Genomic DNA, 18,176 nt, shown 5'->3' on the forward strand with positions numbered 1-18,176 from the left:
CACTGAGGGCCTGACCTCTGAGCGCCCCCAGGCATCCACGTTCCCTGAAAAGGAAAGGGTGTTTAAGCAGATCTGCTTCGTTGTTTGTTTTTGAGTTTTTGGCTCTGGTTCTGTTATTTGGAGGTCCTAGGAGGGACCCAAGATTCTGCCTGAGCTGCATCTTCAAACAGGCAGAGGGTCAGGGCCACGAGGCCTGAGGCAGAAGCCAAGAGCTTGGTGAACCCATATCTCCAGACTCGCGGGAATGGGAGCAATCGCATCGCATCCCATCAAGTGGGGTGTTAGGACAACCACGTTATCATACGTTATCATAGAATAACGTATGATGTTCCCAGATGAAGGCATCCATCATGCTGGGAACATCATACGTTTTTTCACACACCTGGACTATTAGCTGTGAAGCCCTCCTACCGAGAAGGGCCTGGGGCTGGTCCTTGAAGGAAGGGAGCTGTTGAGACTGAGGCTTTGCAGCCAGGCTTGGGACTGGCAGAGGCAGGGGCAGTCACCTGAAGGATAGTCAGGTGGAGTTCCTGGGGAGCTGATGTGGACCCAAGAGGGGCCTGTGGGAGGAAGAGAAAGATCCAACGGGCTCCCTCAGACTCCCATATCTGCTATGGTCTGTGGGGATTCCACACTCTGGAATATCCAGGCCTCGCTGGTGTCGGGAGTGAACGAAGCCCAGGAGATCGGAGCCTGGAGTTCTGGAGTCAGTCTGCCTGGGTCCAGCCTGAGCTCAGCACTTGCAGCAGCGGAGCTTGGCCGTGTTTCCCAAGCAACCCGAGCTTCAGCTTCCTTATCTGTAAGCCACGATGATAAGCATACACCTACTTCATAAGATGATTGACAGGTCGAACTAAGATAATGCATGTGAAGAGCTTAGCGCAGTGTGGGGCACTAGTACATACTCAGTTGTTAGCTAATAGTAGCAGTAGCAGTAGCAGTGACAGCAATAGTACCATCACCTCCAGTTCACAGATGCAGAAAGTGAGGCCCAGAAATGAAGGTAAGATACCTGGCAGCAGGGTACAGGTATTAAGAAGAGGGACCCTGGAGTCAGGTTGTCTGGATTCAAATCCTAGCTCTGCACTTCCTGACTACATGACCTTGGACAAGTTACCTGATTGTGCTTCACGTTCCTCATCCACCCGCCACAGAGGATGTTTAAAGTGCACCCTGCACAAAGTGAGTGCTATGAAGGTACTGGCTCTTGTTGTTGTTAATGCTCCTGATACCATCAGTGGAAGAGGCTCAGGTGTGAAGGCTCTAGCTCTTCCTAACTCACTCCTTGGTTTCCACAAAATAAGATGGCTTTTCTCTCCTTCGAGCCAGCCTGCCAGGCATCAGAGCAGTCCAAGGGGAGACGGCTCCAGGCATGGGTCACAGTGTCATCTGACCATCCTGGTAGAGTGGCTAACAGAGGCCAGGGCCATTGGGCCAGGGGCCAGGGCAGAGGTGGATTCTCATCACATGCTACATGAATGGTGCCCTTGGAAATGTGGGATGCGGAGGCTCTGGGCCAAGCATGTTCTGCAGAACATAGGTGCATGCAGTCTCCTGAGACCCTGCCGGCAGTGTGAGTGGGGCCAACACAGTAGGACAGCAGGAGGGAGTGCAGGAAGCTTTGAAAACACAAGCAGTGATTTGATTTGAGAAGCTGTGTCCAGCTGGAGGCATTTTTTTTTTCTTTTTGAGAAGGAGTCTCGCTCTGTTGCCCAGTCTGGAGTGCAGTGGTGTGATCTTGGCTTACTGCAAACTCTGCCTCCCAGGTTCAAGTGATTCTTCTACCTCAGCCTCCCGAGTAGCTGGGATTACAGGCACCCATCACCACGCCTGGCTAATTTTGTATTTTTAGAAGAGACAGGGTTTCACCATCTTGACCAGGCTGGTCTCCAACTCTCGACCTCAAGTGATCCACCCACCTTGGCCTCCCAAAGTGCTGGGATTACAGGCATGAGCCACCGCTCCCGGCCCCAGCTAGAGGCATTTTTAAACCTCTTCCCTTCCATTGGATGTTGCCTTCACTTTAAATAGGGGCTGCATCTTCAGGACGCAGACTAGGAAAGACGCTTCTGCTCCAGGTTCTGGAGTACCTAAGCTTGACCTGCCCTGGGAGTAGGGTGGGGAATGGCACTTCACGTTTGATAGAGCGGAGTGTCTGCTACTGGTGGAGGCACTCACGTTTGATACAGTGGTTGGTGCTGTTTGCTGTTGTCCATCCTGGGCAGCACTGTCCCCCGCAGACGTTCCTCCTGTGGGGTCACCAAAACAGAGTCAACACAAGGATGCTCAGAGCTGGGGACTATTCACAGCCCCTCCGACAGTCCCACCTTCTACAGGCAGGGCCTGGAGGAACATGGAGAGGCTGGGAAGGCTGTCCCTATTCTACTTGCAAATCTAAGATTGAATCCTGACTCTGCCATTCTCTGCACATCCCTGGGAAACCTCACTCTCTCCATCTGTACAATGGAGATAACAATAGCTGCTTAATTGAGTTGTTATGATGGTTAAATGAGGTGAGAATGTTTAACATCTAACATAAAGAAGGCAGTCCACTGGGGCAACAATGACAGTGATCCTAAAGCTAATAAGCCACTTCAGAGAGGTTCAGTGACTTGCCAATTCCACACAGCAGGTAAGTGCCAGAGCCTGATTCAAACCTGGGTTGGCCCAACTCTAAGCCATGCTCCAACTCTACATTGCCTCTCACCGAAAAAAAAAAAAAAAAAAAAAACCACACACACAAAAAAACACCATGGTCGTTGCCCTACCAATGCTGACGATCCAAGGGAGGCTGGAAGACACACATAAAACAGTCTCAAGGTCATACGAGGTGTTACCTGCCAACGAATGCACACTGAGGAGTCTCAGCCCCCGGCAGTCTGGTGCGTGGGAAGGCTGAGCCCTGAGTGGGCACTGAAGGAACAGGGCTCTAGAATTCCTGGTTAAGAGGTGCTTACAAGGTGGCAAGCTGGTAGGAGGATGGGGCTGGGGATGTGGGTTAAGCTGCCTCTGCACAATTTTTATGTGGAGGCACAATTTTTATTTGAGAGGCAAACAGGACTTACTCTATAGTGAAATAGAGTTCTTCCATCAACTACTCCTTTTTTTTTTTTTTTTTTTTTTTTTTTTTGAGTCTCACTATATCGCCCAGGCTGGAGTGCAATGTCGTGATCTCGGCTCATGGCAACCTCGGTCCTGCCACCATGCCTGGCTAATTTTAAAAATATTCTTAATAGAGATGGGGTTTCACCATGTTGACCAGGGTGGTCTCAAACTCCTGAGCTTAGGTGATCCACCCACCTCGGCCTCCCAAAGTGCTGGGATTATAGGTGTGAGCCACTGCGCCCAGCCCTTCAGCTACTCCTTGATGTTGGCTCTGAGGGCACCCCCATGAGACGCTGACCTACAGTGCTGGGGCATTCACTCAGCTCCCCAAACTTTGCTTCCAGGTGTCTGGCGCACTCCAGCAGCACCAGCAGTTTCCACCCGGCCCTGACTCTGCAGCTAAAGACCCACATGCCTAGACCAGGGCGTCTCCCTAGAAGGGCTTCTCCTGGAGATCTCTAGGGACTGACTCCTTGGCAGGCTGGGCCGGGCTCTGGCTTCCATCCTTATCATTGGAAATCATCACCGGGCACTGGAACTAGAGGGTAAGAGGGGAGGGAGAAGTGCAGAGGCTGGACAGGCAAAGGACAGAGCAGGGTGGCCACTCCTGTGATCTCTGCGGCCAGCATGGCGACATCTGGTCCCACTTAGGAGTTTGTTTGACATTTGAGTGGACCCCAAAGCTTATGTGGTTTTTGGAGTCTTACGAAGAATTCAAAATAAATTCCTGCAGCTTGAAAAAGCGGAGGCCCATTCCTGGCCCTTTGGCCCAAAGTTGTGGGCACTGCCTCCCTCCCAGGGAGCTCCCAGAATGTCCCACCAGCCAAGAGTTGTGCCACTTGGGCCACCTCAAAGCTTCTCTGGGCGACCACCTTTAGCAGCTTCCTGGCTGCATCAGGGCCCATGTCACGGGGGTCGGGGAAAGGGCTGCTTGTCAGACCCAGAGTTTCTGGGGGTGCGCCCCAGTGGAAGGGGAAACTACGTACCCACTTTTATGTCACCACTCCTTGTGGTGGTGACAAGACCTCTCGTGGGGCTAGGAGGGCTCTGAGAGGAAACAGATTCTGTGCCCTGGGAATTTTCTAAGAATTAGGGCCTGTGGGAACCCAGACAGCACGGACGCAGGAGCCTGCCTGGCTGGGAGGTCATGGCATGGAGCCCAGCCCAAGGAGGCCCCCTGAGCCAGCCGTCACCCCAGCTGCCCTCAGGATGGCTTTGCAGCTGACTGTGGGAGGGCAGGGGCCAACCTTGCTTTGCCTGCACAGAGTAGGCCCTAAGGGATGTAGGGCCACGTGAGGATTGGCCAGAATCAAAGGCTGCCAGGCAGAGAGGCAGGCTGGGGCTGGTAGGGCACTCAAGAGAGATTCAGGTCCCCAAGGAGAGTCTCTAAGGATCCCTACAGGCCAATATTAAAGTTTTGGGTGCAGGTCCAGGGAGGTAACCAGCTGGGAATTGTCAGTTCAGTGGGCTCTGGCTAGCAGAGAGAGCAAATGAGCCTGAACAGCTGGGATATATAATTCAATCACTCTGACTCCCTAGAAGGTACCTCTCAGAGATCATCTGAGTCCAGTCTTCCAGTTGACACCACTCAGCACACATTAGCCCAGTATCCAGCATCACTGTAGGGAACACATCTGGCTAGCAGTCTGGGAGAGCTGCTACTCCACCTGGGCCAAATCTGATCACACTAGCCCTTTGTTAAAAACCTCCCACAGCTGTCCACTGGCCTCTACAAGGCCCCCTGGCACCCATGTGCCTACTTGCCTGTGCAGTCTAATTGTCCCCATCACCCCCACCTTGTCTCCACAACCATCCACAGCCAAGGCTTTGCTCCTCCAAGGATACAAGGTTTGTTGCTCCCCAGTTGCCCTATGGATTTCACTTCGATGCCTTTGCCTGGGCTGCTCTCTCTGCCTAGAATGCCTTCCCTCTCTGGTCTACTGATTAAAATCCTTTGCATACTCCAAGACTTCCAGATCAGATATTACCTTCTTTGTATAAAACCTCCCCTGGGCCAGGCAAGGTGGCTCACACCTGTAATCCCAGCACTTTAGGAGTCTGAGGTGGGCAGATCACAAGGTCAGGAAATTGAGACCATCCTGGCCAACACAGTGAAACCCCGTCTCTACTAAAAATTAGCTGGGCATGGTGGTAAGCACCTGTAGTCCCAGCTACTCACTCGGGAGGTTGAGGCAGAAGAATCGCTTGAACCCAGGAGGCGGAGGCTGCAGTGAGCAGAGATTGTGCCACTGCACTACAGTTTGGCGACAGAGCAAGACTCCATCTCAAAAAACAAAACAAAAGAAAACAAAACCCACCTCCTCTGACATCTACCCAGCCTTCCCTCATTCTCCATCTGCATCTGCTGTGATCATTTAGTACTGCCTGTCTCAGGTCATTGGTTGTATCTCAGTCTTGGGTATCTAGAGGTTTCTTTCTTATTTCTCCTTGTGCCTCTACAGTCTAACACAGTGCCCAACACGTGGTATACAATTGATACTTGTTTCATTTAATCTGGAGTTTCACAAAAAGTGGGATGAGCCACACTGAGGGTAGGAAAGGCATTTTAAGTTTACAGATCACAACATTCAACAATCTGAGTTACATGGTGAGAAAGTGATTCTCTTTTTGGTGATCCTTCTAACCTAATGATGTCAGTGAAAAAGGCCACGTCCTCCCCTCAACACACGCTAGTCCCCCTTCCAATAGAGGGAACTTGCCACAGAGTTGAGCTTCCTAAGACAATGAATGAAGTCTGACTAGAACTTAAGAACATTTTGTTTTCATTTCAATTTTCCTACAATTATCTTCTCTTTATAACAAGTGGTACTGCTTTCAACTTATGATAACGATACAAAGTTTCCTTTCAGTTATGAATTTATTTATGGAGAAAAATGAGTCAAGCACTGTCTGTAATAGCAAAAAAAATCAGTAGAATTTTTAGAAAATTACTTTTAGAAAAAGTAATTCATCTAAATGTCCAAAAACAGGAGGATGGATAAACTGTGGTAATATTCAGACAAAGGAATAATATACAACAGTTAAAATGAATAAACTTGGGCTAATTATATTAACATGGTTAAATCTCAAAAATCTAATGAGGAGGGGAAAAACAAATTGCAGAAGAATAATGAAATAGGGTCTCACTTATCTAAGTTTAAAATATGCAAAACAACATTGTATGTTTTGTGGATATATGTATCTATAGTAATATTGTAAAAACATCTATTGGAATTAATTAAATTCAGGGTAGTGGTTAACTCTGGGGAGGGAAGGAGACAAATTTATAGAGGAAATTTCAACTAAAAAACTGGAATCAAAATATGCCAAAATACTAAGGTTTGATAAAACTAGACTATGTTATATTATTTTCAATACCTTTTAGTGCATTTATAAAACTTCATAATATACTTTAAAACAGATAAAACACAAAATCCTGTTATTTTAATAGAATATAAAGTTAAAGAAAAATAATAACAGAACAAGAGGGAAAGGTAGAGAAAAATATTATACAGGTGGTATGCTGTGAGGCTGGTTCAAAAAACCCTGTAGAGGCCAGGCGTGGTGGCTCACACCTGTAATCCCAGCACTTTGGGAGGCCAAGGTGGGTGTAGTGCTTAAGCTCAGGAGTTTGAGGCCAGCCTGGCCAACATGGCGAAACCCCATCTCTACTAAAAATACAAAAAATTAGCCGGGTGTGGTGACGCGCGCCCATAATCCCAGTTACTAGGGAGGCTGAGGCACGAGAATTGCTTGAGCCTCGGGGGTGGAGGTTGTAGTGAACCGAAATAATGTCACTCCAGCCTGAGTGACAGGGCAAGAGACTCTATCTCAAAAAAAAGAAAAAAAAAAAAAGAAAGAAAGAATAAAGAAAAGAAAAGAAATGAAATGAAAAAGAAACCCTGTAGACTGTAAATTTCATTAGTGTAGGGACGGTGTCCACTCTGGTCACTGCTGTATCCCAAATACCTAGCATCAAGCCTGGCACAAACTTAATAAGTCTTTATTATGTGCAATAAATCTTTTCTACATTGAAAGTTCCATGAGGACAGAGTATGCCTGTCTTGGTCACTGCTATATCCTCAAGATCCAGTATAGGGCCTGGGTATAGAAGTTCTTCCAAAATATTTGTTGAATGAATGAAGAAGCTCCAGTAGCAGTGGTGCAGTTCCAAGATTCACCAGGAGGTGGCACTTGGTCCCTGGCTGTGCGGCTCACAAGGCAATGAATGGCCAACCTGATCAGCCTGACTAGAAGCCATTAGCCAGAATGGACCAGGGTGGAGGAAGAGAATAAACAAGATGACCCCTCAGGTCCTCCCCAGCTGACATGGAGTGGCTGACTGGAGTGTCAGGGAACCCACTCTTTATCAAAGCTGCAGAAGACAATGTGGGGGAGGAGCCTGACCAGTGTGTCATGTGATGTGTGCACCTGTGTACAGCAGGTGGCACCCAGCCCATGTCTTCACATGCCTGTTCACATCCACCAGCTTTGTTGTAGTGACAATTCGCTTTATTTCATGACTTCTAATAGTGCACCCTCCAGCCCCCACGCTCCACTTCCCCACCTTCCCCCGCACCTCACCTGCACCTAAATGCCTGCAGTACAAACTCCTCCCTGCTCCAGCCCAAGCTATGTCTCTGGGTTCCCCTACACCAAAGCTGCAGTGCTACCCCTGGGCCAGTGCCAACAGTAAAAAGCCCTTGTCCTTGGGCAGTGCTACATCTGCACACCACCCTCACCTCCAGGCCCCCCTCTTGCCACCTCCCCTCTGCTTCCCCACATGCTGCCCACAGAGCCCCAGGGGCCCCAGGTCACAGGTCCCCTCTACTCAGCTCTTCAGCTACAGTTGCCCCACTCCTTTGCACTTAGCAGGAACCTTCCAGTACTAGAAAGCATCTGTTCATTTCTTCAACGTGATATTAAGTAATTGGGTTGCTCTCCCAGCAGGAACAATGCCTTGGACTCTGGGCCTCCATCCCCTTTCTCATGCTCTGCACGCAGGATCCTTGGAAGCATGCATTCACTTGCACAGATCAGGAAAGGAAAACGCTGAAACACAGCAGGTGCTTTCCACTAATACTTGTTGAATGATCCTATGTGTAAGCGACTTGGCAGTGCATGGGTCTACTCTCTGCCTGCTTGAAGCTGGGCCTTCCATGGGCAGCAGGGAGTTCATCCACTCATTCAACAGATACCTAGAGAATACCAACCAGTGCAGGCACTATTCTAGGCACAAGAGACACAGAAATGGACACAACGAAGTCCTTGTTTGCATAGAGCTTGCATTAGTGTGGGCTGGGAGGCCAGGCCATAAACACATAAATAGGAATAGAACATATCAGATAGAATAAGTACTATGAAGAAACATAAAGCAGGCTGAAAGGAGAAAGAGGATGGGGCACGGGTGGCCAAAAGCCACTCTGAGCAGAAATCTGAAAGAGACAGAGCTGAATCCTGCTGAAATATGAGAAGAGCGCTCCAGCCAAGGAAAACAGAGCGCCAAGGAAAACAGAGCGCCAAGGCTGCGAAGCGCAAGGTCCTTGGAGTAGGACTCGGGGTACAAGTGTCTTTCATGCTGTTCCCCAGGACTAAACCCAACTGGCAAATCGGGCCCAGGCAAAAAGAGGCTGCCAAAGCCCTTCCCAGACTTCCCGATGGTGCCCCCACCCAGCCCCTCACTGCCCAGGGCTCAGTGCCCTCCATTCCAGAGGCACCTGTCATACCCAGGCAAGGCGGAGCGTGCCCGCAGCCTTGATGATCCGATTGGGGATGGGGATTACTGGGGCATCTTCTCACTCTGCGACGGCGCCCGCGGCGGGCAGGGGGTGGTGCCCAGGGGGAGCAAAAAAGTAAATTGCAGGGTTGTGCGGTGGCTTAGCCCTGCAACGCGCCCAAGTCACGCTTACACCTAGATGCACAAGAGCACACTGATCCAATTCTCCAAGCGCCCACTGTGTCGCAGCTTCATCGGGACACGCTTCCCGCCCAAAGTGCCCAGGGCTCACGCCCACGCCCGCATCCAGCCCTCAGCGTGCGCAGGCCGACCCACGCCCCACGACACTTGTCCCAACGCACCAGCTTCGCTGCCAGCTCCCCTCCTGGAGACGCATCTACCTTCTCTCGGTGGGGCCCCCGACACCTCCGCCAACCCGCGCCCTGAGCCGGCTCAACCTCCCCTGGGCGTCAAGAGCCTGGAGCACCCACCCTACTGCCCTCTCCCCGCTGCCTCTCAGATCCCGACAGCGCTGCAAGCGTCTACAAGAGCTCGTTAGTTGCAGGCAGGAGGAACGCGGGAGAGTGGAGAGGCGCCTTGCGAAAGGATTTAACGTCGGGGCTCCGGGCGAGTTGGTAAGAAAGGATGAGGATGATGATCTATCTTTGCCTTCAACTCTTCGAAAGCGGATCAAATCTTCCAGGACCGATTTTGGAACCTCGGGGCTGTTTCCCGAAGTACTAAAGACAGAGGGACGAGGGTATGAGTGCGGCGCCCTCTCCTCTCGCCTGCACGCCCCTCCACAAATGAGCCCTGGCTCCCCTCTGTACCCTCCAAACTTCCCTCTCCCATGCTCACCCCGTGAGCCGCCCTCGCGGCGGGGTTGGGGGCGCAGCCCCAGACTGCTGTGGGGTCCCCAGGCGTGGGAGAGCCGGCGCGGCCCGGGTCCGGGGTGCTGGTTGCTGCTGGCCCAGGGGAGTGCTTCTCCGGGTCTGCGCAGGTGGCTGGACACGCCGCGACTGCTGCGCGCGGGACGGCCTCCTGGCCTCCGCCTCGGTGGGCCTCCTGGGGCTCCCCCACCCCGGCTGGGCCCGCTCCACGGGCTGCAAGCCCGCGACAGGCGCGTCCTGCTCCCGGAACAGACTGTACACCTTGGCTGCAGCCGCTGCCGGGTAGCTGCCCCCTGGGCGCCGCAGTCGATTCGCGTCTCCGCCAGCCGGCTCGTATCTCCCTACGGGGTCCCTTTGGGCATGACCCGCGCCCACGAAGAGAGCCAGGGTGAGCGGCAGGAAGCCTCTCCAGGGGTTCCGCAGGGCGCGCCCCGGGCTGCGGGCTTTGGTCCGCGGCCTCATGGCGCGGGGCGGCTGGAGAGTGGTGCGCGCGGGCACCGCGAAGAGCTTTGTGGTCGGTACGCTGGACGCCCGCGGGCTGTTCTCCCGACTCCGCCCGGCGGCCAGCTTCTCTGAGTCTAGGGGGCCCTGAAGCGGCCGACTGGGGGCCCGGCTCTCGGCGGAACGAGAGCTGCGCGCCCCGAGCCTCGAGTCCGCGCTCCTACTCCAGCTGGGCTCGCACGGCTGCTGCACCTTCGCGCCTCCTCCCAGTGCCTGCAGCCGTCTGAAGGGGACCCGGACGGTTTTATTTTTGGAAACCTCCCCCGGCTTTTTCGTCTCTTTTATCCACACCAGGCCCCCTCCTTGGAGGGACAGCTCAGCCCCCTCATTACGGGAGAGGGAGCGAGGAATTCCAGCAACACCCACTTTGGCACCGGGAAGCGAGCGGGCGGCGAGCGGGCGGCGAGGGGGATTAACCCGTGCGGAGCAGGGGGCGGCGCGGGGCTGACCCGGGCGCTGGTCGGACAGATGGCGCCTGCCACGACCGGGACACCGGGCCTTCTTTCTCCTGCTCTGGGCAAGTTGGAACTGCAGACTTGCCCCGAATCGTTCTCCCGCCCCTCGCCTCAGGGACCGTCTTTGGATCGGGGGACCCAGGCTGCAGCCTTGCAGGTCTGAAGGAAGCCGGGAGGGGCGCCGAGGCCCGCGTAGGGGAACAGGGCCGCCGCCCCCTCCGCTTGCGCCCTGGCCGCTGGGGGCGCCCTCCGCAGGGCCGGCCGGAGCGGGGGTGGCGCGGGGCGGGGCGCGGCGCGCGGAGCGCAGGGAGGTCCCGGGCGCGCCCCCTGGCGGAGCTGGCGGCCCTGGCGCTCCGTGGCTGCACAGCCCTGGCGCCGCCGCCTTCGCTCTGGATCTCAATCCCCTTCCACTGGCGTGAGGGTCACGCCTAAGCCTGGCGCGGTGATGGCTGCCGCTAGAAGAGGGGTCCTCTTTTTCTTTTTCTTTTCTTTCTTTCTTTCTTTTTTTTTTTTTTTGAGACGGAGTTTCGCTCTTGTTGCCCAGGCTGGAGTGCAATGGCGCGATCTCAGCTCCCCGCAACCTCCGCCTCCCGGGTTCAAGCGATTCCCCTGCCTCAGCCTCCCTAGTAGCTGGGATTACAGGCATGCGCCACCAAGTCCGACTAATTTTGTATTTTATTTTATTTTTTAGTACAGACGGGGTTTCTCCATGTTGGTCAGGCTGGTCTCGAACTCCCAACCTCAGGTGATCCGCCCACCTCGGCCTCCCAAAGTGCTGGGATTAAAGGCGTGAGCCACCACGCCCGGCCAAGGAGTCCTCTTTTTCACAGAGGCAAAGACACAGAGCCTCTTGAGTAAGTCACTCAAGGAGATAGCGCATGTGAAAGAGGGGAGTGGAATCTAGGCCTCCCGCCTCTGGCTGAATCCATTCCTGGGATCCCAACCCAGCCCTTCACTCTCTCGGGAATTTCCCAGAGGGGGATTCGGTGACCCCTGATTGACCCAGTGTGTGCATTCACATCTTGTGTTAGCAGGGAGGCGGGCAGGGGTGTGGGAATGCTGACTGCCGCTGTCTGCGTGTCCCCAGTAATCAGCACACCATTCTCACCCATGCCCCGTCCCTACAGCCTAAAGGCTTGGATCAACAGGGCTGCCCCTGGCACATTTGTACAGCCTATTTCCCAGAGAGGCAGAGTGAAGGAGCTGGCATGTGGGCACCAGTTCACAACCTCCCACACCACACAAAAGACAAGCCCAGGTAATATCTACTGTTGAAATAAAGCCTCGACCCCTGGCCTTGGCCTACAAACCCTAGCTGGCTGCCCCCGCTCTGATTTCATCTGGCCTCTTGCTCTCCCTTACCCACCACACTGTGCTGCCTTGGCCCTCTCTCTGCTCCTTGAACAAGCCAAGTGAATGCCCCCTTCCCTCTACTGGAAGGTTCCTCTCCAGGATGTTAGAGGGTAGTTCCTCATCACTGCTCCTCTCAGATTAAATATCAGCTCCTGGAGTAGCCATCCCTGACCTCCAATCTAGAGCAGCCCTCCCTCACCCCAGTCATGACTCTCTAACACACCACCCTGTTTCATCTTCATAAAACAGTTGACATCATCCTGTTATTTGTTTGCTCGTGTAACTGAATTTTTTAATGGGCTGAACCTAAAGAGGGACTATCCAGAAACTGCTCCACTACTACCTTCAACCATATTATGGTAAATTTCCCTTTCCCACCCTTAATGACATCTCAGGCAGAGTCCTTGGCTTGAGAGGTCATCCCTACCAGACACGAGAACTGTTCTATTAATATAATTAAGACCCATTTTCAGACACAAAAAGTCTGCTCCTGCCCAGATCAAAATCTCATCCAAGTTAATCAATATCACATCCCATTTAATAGTCCTCCTCTCCCCTGTCCCTTTGCTAGAGATCCTGCAGTGGTGAGAGTGGTGTGTGGTCTGTTTTCCTGACCTCCCTTTTCTGCTGTGGCTCCTCTTTGTCAAGGCTGGGAGAGAGGTGTTAGAGGAAAAGTAGCAAAGTCTTATGTGACAGGTACCCTTGGTTGGCAGGTGCCAAGCGCTGGCTTCTTCATGGGCACATATGTGGGTTTTTGGGAGGTTCTCTACAGGACCTCCACCCTGAGTTGCCATAGCAAATTACTCTCTGGCCAACCTCTCGGAGACCCCTGCATCCTCTGTCTCTCATAGGACTGTCCCACCTATGCCAGGCAAAACAATGGTGGGTTGGCCGCTCCTCACCCTGCCCACTTCTCACCTTGCCACACAGGCCACTCCAGCGAGGCTCCACGATCAGAATTCTCCAGACAGGAAGTGCACACAAGTCTCTTCATTTATGTACGTCCTCAATTCCTAAAGACATATGTTGGGTTCTCCCATGAACTGTCTTGCTGTAGTTTAATGCACCGAGGTGCCTGTAACATCCAGCAACATAGTCAGCATCAGTGGGGGGACAGTTATAGGGACAGAGCCTCCTCTTCTTGCAGATGACTGGTTCTCTCTGGGAGCTCCCTTCATTTGGTTTGAGTTGGGGAGTTCCCTCAGGGGAAATCTCAGCCCTGCCCACAAATGCAGCAGTGTTATGCTTCAGTGACTTTCTTCAATCCCTTTCATTTGTAGACTGGAATTGAGGGATGTAGTTTGATTGCTGTTGAACCTGTTCTGCCTTTAGTAAGGTGTCTAGTACTTCTCTTCAGAATGCAAGAATATTTAGCCCTCATTGTTCTATCTTTGTGGCTTCAGCAGATATTCCAAGAGCAGAGGAAAAGTCCTATTCAACAACCTATAAAATCATTTCTTGTCTGACTTCCCAAACCACAATGACAGCTCTAAAGCAACAGATATCGTGTCTGCGTTGCTCACCACTGTTTCTGCAGAACCTAGAACAGCCAAGAAGTATGTGTGAAATGGATAGCTAACTGAATGAAGGACACAGTAATCCCATCAAGTGGGGAGGGCTGGTATCATTAGACCCATTTTAAGAGAGAGGAACTGAGTTCTGGGTGGCAGCTCCTGATCCAGGTTCATGTGCTTGCTGCCTTTGGGGCTGGCTCTAAAGATCTCCTTGAACCCTACCCCTTGCATTTGACCATGAATGCCCCTTAGTTCCCAGAATGCTGCGTTCTGTTCCTGGGATGCTGCTCCTTCACAGCTGTGGAAGCCCCAGGTCCACACTTACCTCTCCTTGCCCAGATATCCACCCACCTCTGTAGTTCTGGGCTCCCTTCCTCTCCCCGGAACCTACCCACTTCCTTCAAAAGCTCCCCTCTAGATCCCTCAAGACCCACCTCAGATCCCCGTGGGCCTCCGAAAGCCAGAAACCTTGGCATCATCTTCGTCCCTGAGCTATTTTTTCCTCCTGTGTGTCCAAGTCATTATTACTGCTCCGTCTCCTCTGTCTGCATTTCTGGAAGTCTGCCGCCCATTCATCCCTCACCCTTTGCCTCCGCCAAAACCCTCACGCAGACCAACTTTCCCTCACCATCAGGTGCCCCTTCCACTCCTCAGTGAGTACAAGTGGTCCTTGGACGTTCCCACCCTGTTCGCCTGGGGACCATAACCCAGTTCATCTACTCCAAAGACTGGCATCTTCTACCCCATCCCGGCGCCACACTCTGTCCTGCCACCTACTTACTGCCCATATCTCCCTTACCCTCTAACTGCTGGGACTGATTGCAGCTCTTCAGAATCTCCAATCCCACAAACACTTGAGTTTTGCTTTTTTTTTAACCTGCCAAAATCGATAGAGCCTACTTTAGTCCAAACGCCATACTAAGCATGTTACATCAATTGGCTGATTTAACCAACCAAAGGAGGCATTATGATTTCCACGCATACAAAGGAGGATACTGAGGTTGGCAATGGCTACTGGCTTGCCCAAGATGGCACAGCTGATAAATAGCAGAGGCAGGATTCAAACCTGGATCATTTTCCACCTGAGCCCAAGCTTTTAAGGTTACACCGCCTTGCCTCCACCCCGGGCTTGTAAGCCTGGAGCCCTCTTCACAATTGAATCATGACCTTTCCAACCACCCCACCACTATCACCACCAAAGGAGCTCTAGGGCATATCCCCAAATGCCCTCTTCCCTGCCTGCCAGCCCACTGTTCATGTACCTGGAGCTCATGTACCTGGAGATGTGGAGTTATCAGAACTTTCTGCCACCCTTAATCCTCTTGGCCCAGTGAAAGAAGGGAAGCTGTTTTCAGCATGGCCGCTGACTCACCGTGTGTCACTTCCCCACCCCCTGATTAAAGCCTTCTCCCTCATTAGATCGCTGCTAAGCCTACTCACCCATCTCTTGGGTCTGGAGAGGAAAATCATCTCTGGAAAACCCTGCAGAGAGAGTCTAAAGGGTTGATAAAGAGATTCCAGCAGGGAAAGGTTTGCCCAGACACATGCCCCATGCAAGGGACAGCAGTCTCCTGGACTCCCAGGGCAAACTCACTGCTTTTCCATGTCTCACTGGAATAATGTTGGCAGCCAGAGGTCTACCAGAACCTGAGCTAATTTGGTAAATAAGGACCAAAAACAAGGGCCACATTTCAGCCCCCTTTGCTGAGACCCAGACTCCTGAAAGAATTCCAGGGATTTTTCTTGCTTGGAAGTAACTGGACCTCCAGCCCTGAATTCCTCTCCCCAGGAGAGCTTGTTCCCCTGCTCAGAACAAATAACACATTTCCTGGTTAATCAGAGGGCAGAATCGCTGAAGGAAGGTTTGATTGGGCCCCCAGCCTTCCAGACGGGAGCCGCTCATGGGCTTGGATGTTCTGCTCCAGACACTGGGCAGCTGGGACCCCAGCACTGCGCAGCCTCAGCCTCCAGTTTGGAAGGTGCAGGCCGTACAGAGAGGTGCCGACTCCCTCCTGTGTGAGGTTGTTAAGGCCCGCAAAGGCTGCCAGAACCATTCCACCTTAGGTGCCATGACCTGGCGTCCCCTCAAGAATTCACAACCACCCTGCCCTGGTCTGCCGGTGCCTGTCTCCTCCAAGTGGGTATGACATGCTGGCTGGTGGTGATAGCCATGGTATGGATGTTCCTGCAAAGGTAAGGTGAGCTGGCCTGTATTTCAGAGTGTGCTGGAAAGGGCCCTCCCACAAACATGTGGTGAACATTTCCGTCTTCTGTGAGCGGAGCGCAGTTCTGAGCTCATTTCCGTCTTCTGTGAAGGGAGCGCAGTTCTGAGCTTCATTTGGCTTCTACCTTCTTATCTGAAAGTTGAGATAATGATGCTCTTCTTGCCATTTTTCTCTTCAGGACAAACTAGCTAGCCAGCCCTGTTTACCCTGTCATGGGGCTAGGGGCAGCTGTCAATTACTACTCCTCCATTTACCAACTGATATTTCATTTATTGTTTGTTTGTTTGTTTGTTTGTTTGTTTGAGACAGGGTCTCACTCTGTCACCCAGGCTGGAGTGCAGTGGCACGATCTCGGCTCACCGCAGCATCCACCTCCTGGGTTCAAGCAATCCTCCAGCTTCAGCCCCCCAAGTAGCTGGGACTGTAGGTGCACGCCACCAAGCCTGGCTAATTTGTATTTTTTGTAGAGATGGGGTTTTGCCATTTTGCCCAGGCTGGTCTTGAACTCCTGGACTCAAGTGATCCTCCCGTCTCAGCCTCCTAAAGTGTTGGGATTATAGGTGTGAGCCACCACATCCAGCCTTGGTATTTCTTGAGCACTCAAAAGGTACCAGGCACTGTGCCAAGTCATCTTAAAGTCACTTTCTCATTTAATGAGAAGCGCTATTGATGAAGGAAGTGCTATTATTTCCCCACATAGCAGATGAGGAAATGAAGGCTCGGGGAAGTAAATGACTCATCCACAGTCACAAGCCAGTAGGTGGCTGCGCTGGGATTCACTCCTGGTTTGTCTGGTCCCAGATGCTAAACCAATGCCAGCTTCCAGGGGAAGGGAGACCACCGACAGCTGCATTTTTCTCAGAGCTGGAAGCATGCACAGCTGTTTGTGGTGTGGTGGGGGTGCTAATGGCTGCATGGGACTGTGGTCACAGATCAGTCCCCAGCAAGCATCCCCCATTCTCCTCAGGCCTGTTTACCAGCTAGGGGTCCGCTCTGAGTCAGGGCGGTGAATCTGATTCGCACCCACAGAGAAGAAGGAAGGAAGTCACAGCCACACTCACCCCACCTCCATCAAGTAGTCTGCAGTTGCTGAATAGAGCTCATCTCAACTCGTAGCTTTTCTCTTTGGGAAAGAGAAATGACATACATACAATGTCTATTTAGCTCTGTGTGGTACAGGTGTTGCCATTCCCATTTCACAAGCCCAGAGGGGTAGTCGCTTGCTCAAGGCCACACAGCTGGGAGTTGAGCCAGGATTCAACTAAAAAGTCTGAACAACTCCAAAGTCCATGCTGTTTTCCCTGCAGCACACTGCACTCACACCAGGGTGTCCTGCAATGATGGGAAATGGGCAGCTCTTTCAAATCACTTAGTTCACTTCGCTTCCCTTCATTTCCAGTCTCTGGTGCATGGGTGGGCTGATCTGAAAGCTCCGTGCCTTTCACTATAAGCTGAGATGTCATTTCCTATTTACCTGCATAAATTCCTTCAGTCCCTGGCTGGGGGTGGAGGGGTGGAGGAATCTTCTAAACCCCCGGGGGAGCCTGAAGCATAACTTCTCCTCAAGCACAGTCTCTGAAGACCTGAGCAGGACAACAGTGTGAGCAGCTGGAAGACCTCCTCCCTGTAATTCCTCCCAGTGAGACCAAGGGGACTTCATATGCTCTGCTGGAGGTGGAGAGAGTTACCCAGATGGGGAGAGCTCATGTACCTGGATTATTCTTTCAAAATCCCCAGGAAGAAAACCCTGTGGGCTGGGGGATTGTGCAGGCCTATCTAGGCTTCTAGAATGGCTGTGCAGGAATTTGAGGACAAAAAAGGACAAGAAGCAGCTTCCCTTGGCTGTCGCTGGCATCTTCCAGCCTGTGCCCACCTTGGCTTTGAGCTGGGTCATAGTAACACTCCTCACACCCTGAGGGATGAGGGTTGCAGGGGCAGAGAGGAAGGTCTACAGTAGGGTCTTTCCTAAAACAAGCTCTCCCCAGGGAGGCCTGCAAGCCAGCTCCCTCTCACTCTCCATTGTCAAGACAAAGAGAGGAAGAGGATGCCTTCTGCCATCATCCCCTGAGTCCATTTTCCCTGGATCATCCATGGAGAGTGGGGGCTCAATGATGTTTGCCCTGGTGCCCCCAATACCCTCTCTAGGGCCCCAGTCCCTCAGGAACAGACCTAGACCTGTCAAATCCCCAGGAAAGGGCACAGACACCAGGCTGAGGGGGCAGGCGAGGTGCAGCAGATCCCAGTGGGCCCCGGCTAGTCCTAGTCTGAATGACTCATTCCTTGTTTCCGTCTACTGTGGTCTGAGTGCCTTGGCCCAGGGGCCCCCAAGAGGTTGTAACACAGGCTGGCCTCTCGCCCATCAGGGCTCAGCAGACAAAAATTAAAGATCTCACTCCTCAGGAACTCACACAGACAGC

General features: G+C 52.5%; 1 protein-coding gene across 2 annotated transcripts in view; it reads right to left on the minus strand.

The window, feature by feature from the left end:
* The window catches only part of LTBP2 (latent transforming growth factor beta binding protein 2), a 113,607-nt gene extending 102,708 nt beyond the window's left edge, over positions 1 to 10,899 (minus strand). For both annotated transcript variants that reach the window (XM_063596325.1, XM_008977905.5), the window contains exons 1-2: positions 9,680 to 10,899; positions 2,179 to 2,249 (exon numbers count right to left, since the gene is read on the minus strand). In XM_063596325.1, the coding sequence (XP_063452395.1) occupies positions 2,179 to 2,249; positions 9,680 to 10,173 (565 nt within the window). In that variant the 5' untranslated portion in view covers positions 10,174 to 10,899. The remainder of the gene's footprint in view (positions 1 to 2,178; positions 2,250 to 9,679) is intronic.
* Between the last annotated feature and the right edge of the window lie 7,277 nt (positions 10,900 to 18,176).

This window comes from Pan paniscus, chromosome 15, assembly GCF_029289425.2.
Source record: "Pan paniscus chromosome 15, NHGRI_mPanPan1-v2.0_pri, whole genome shotgun sequence".
NCBI lineage: Eukaryota > Metazoa > Chordata > Mammalia > Primates > Hominidae > Pan > Pan paniscus.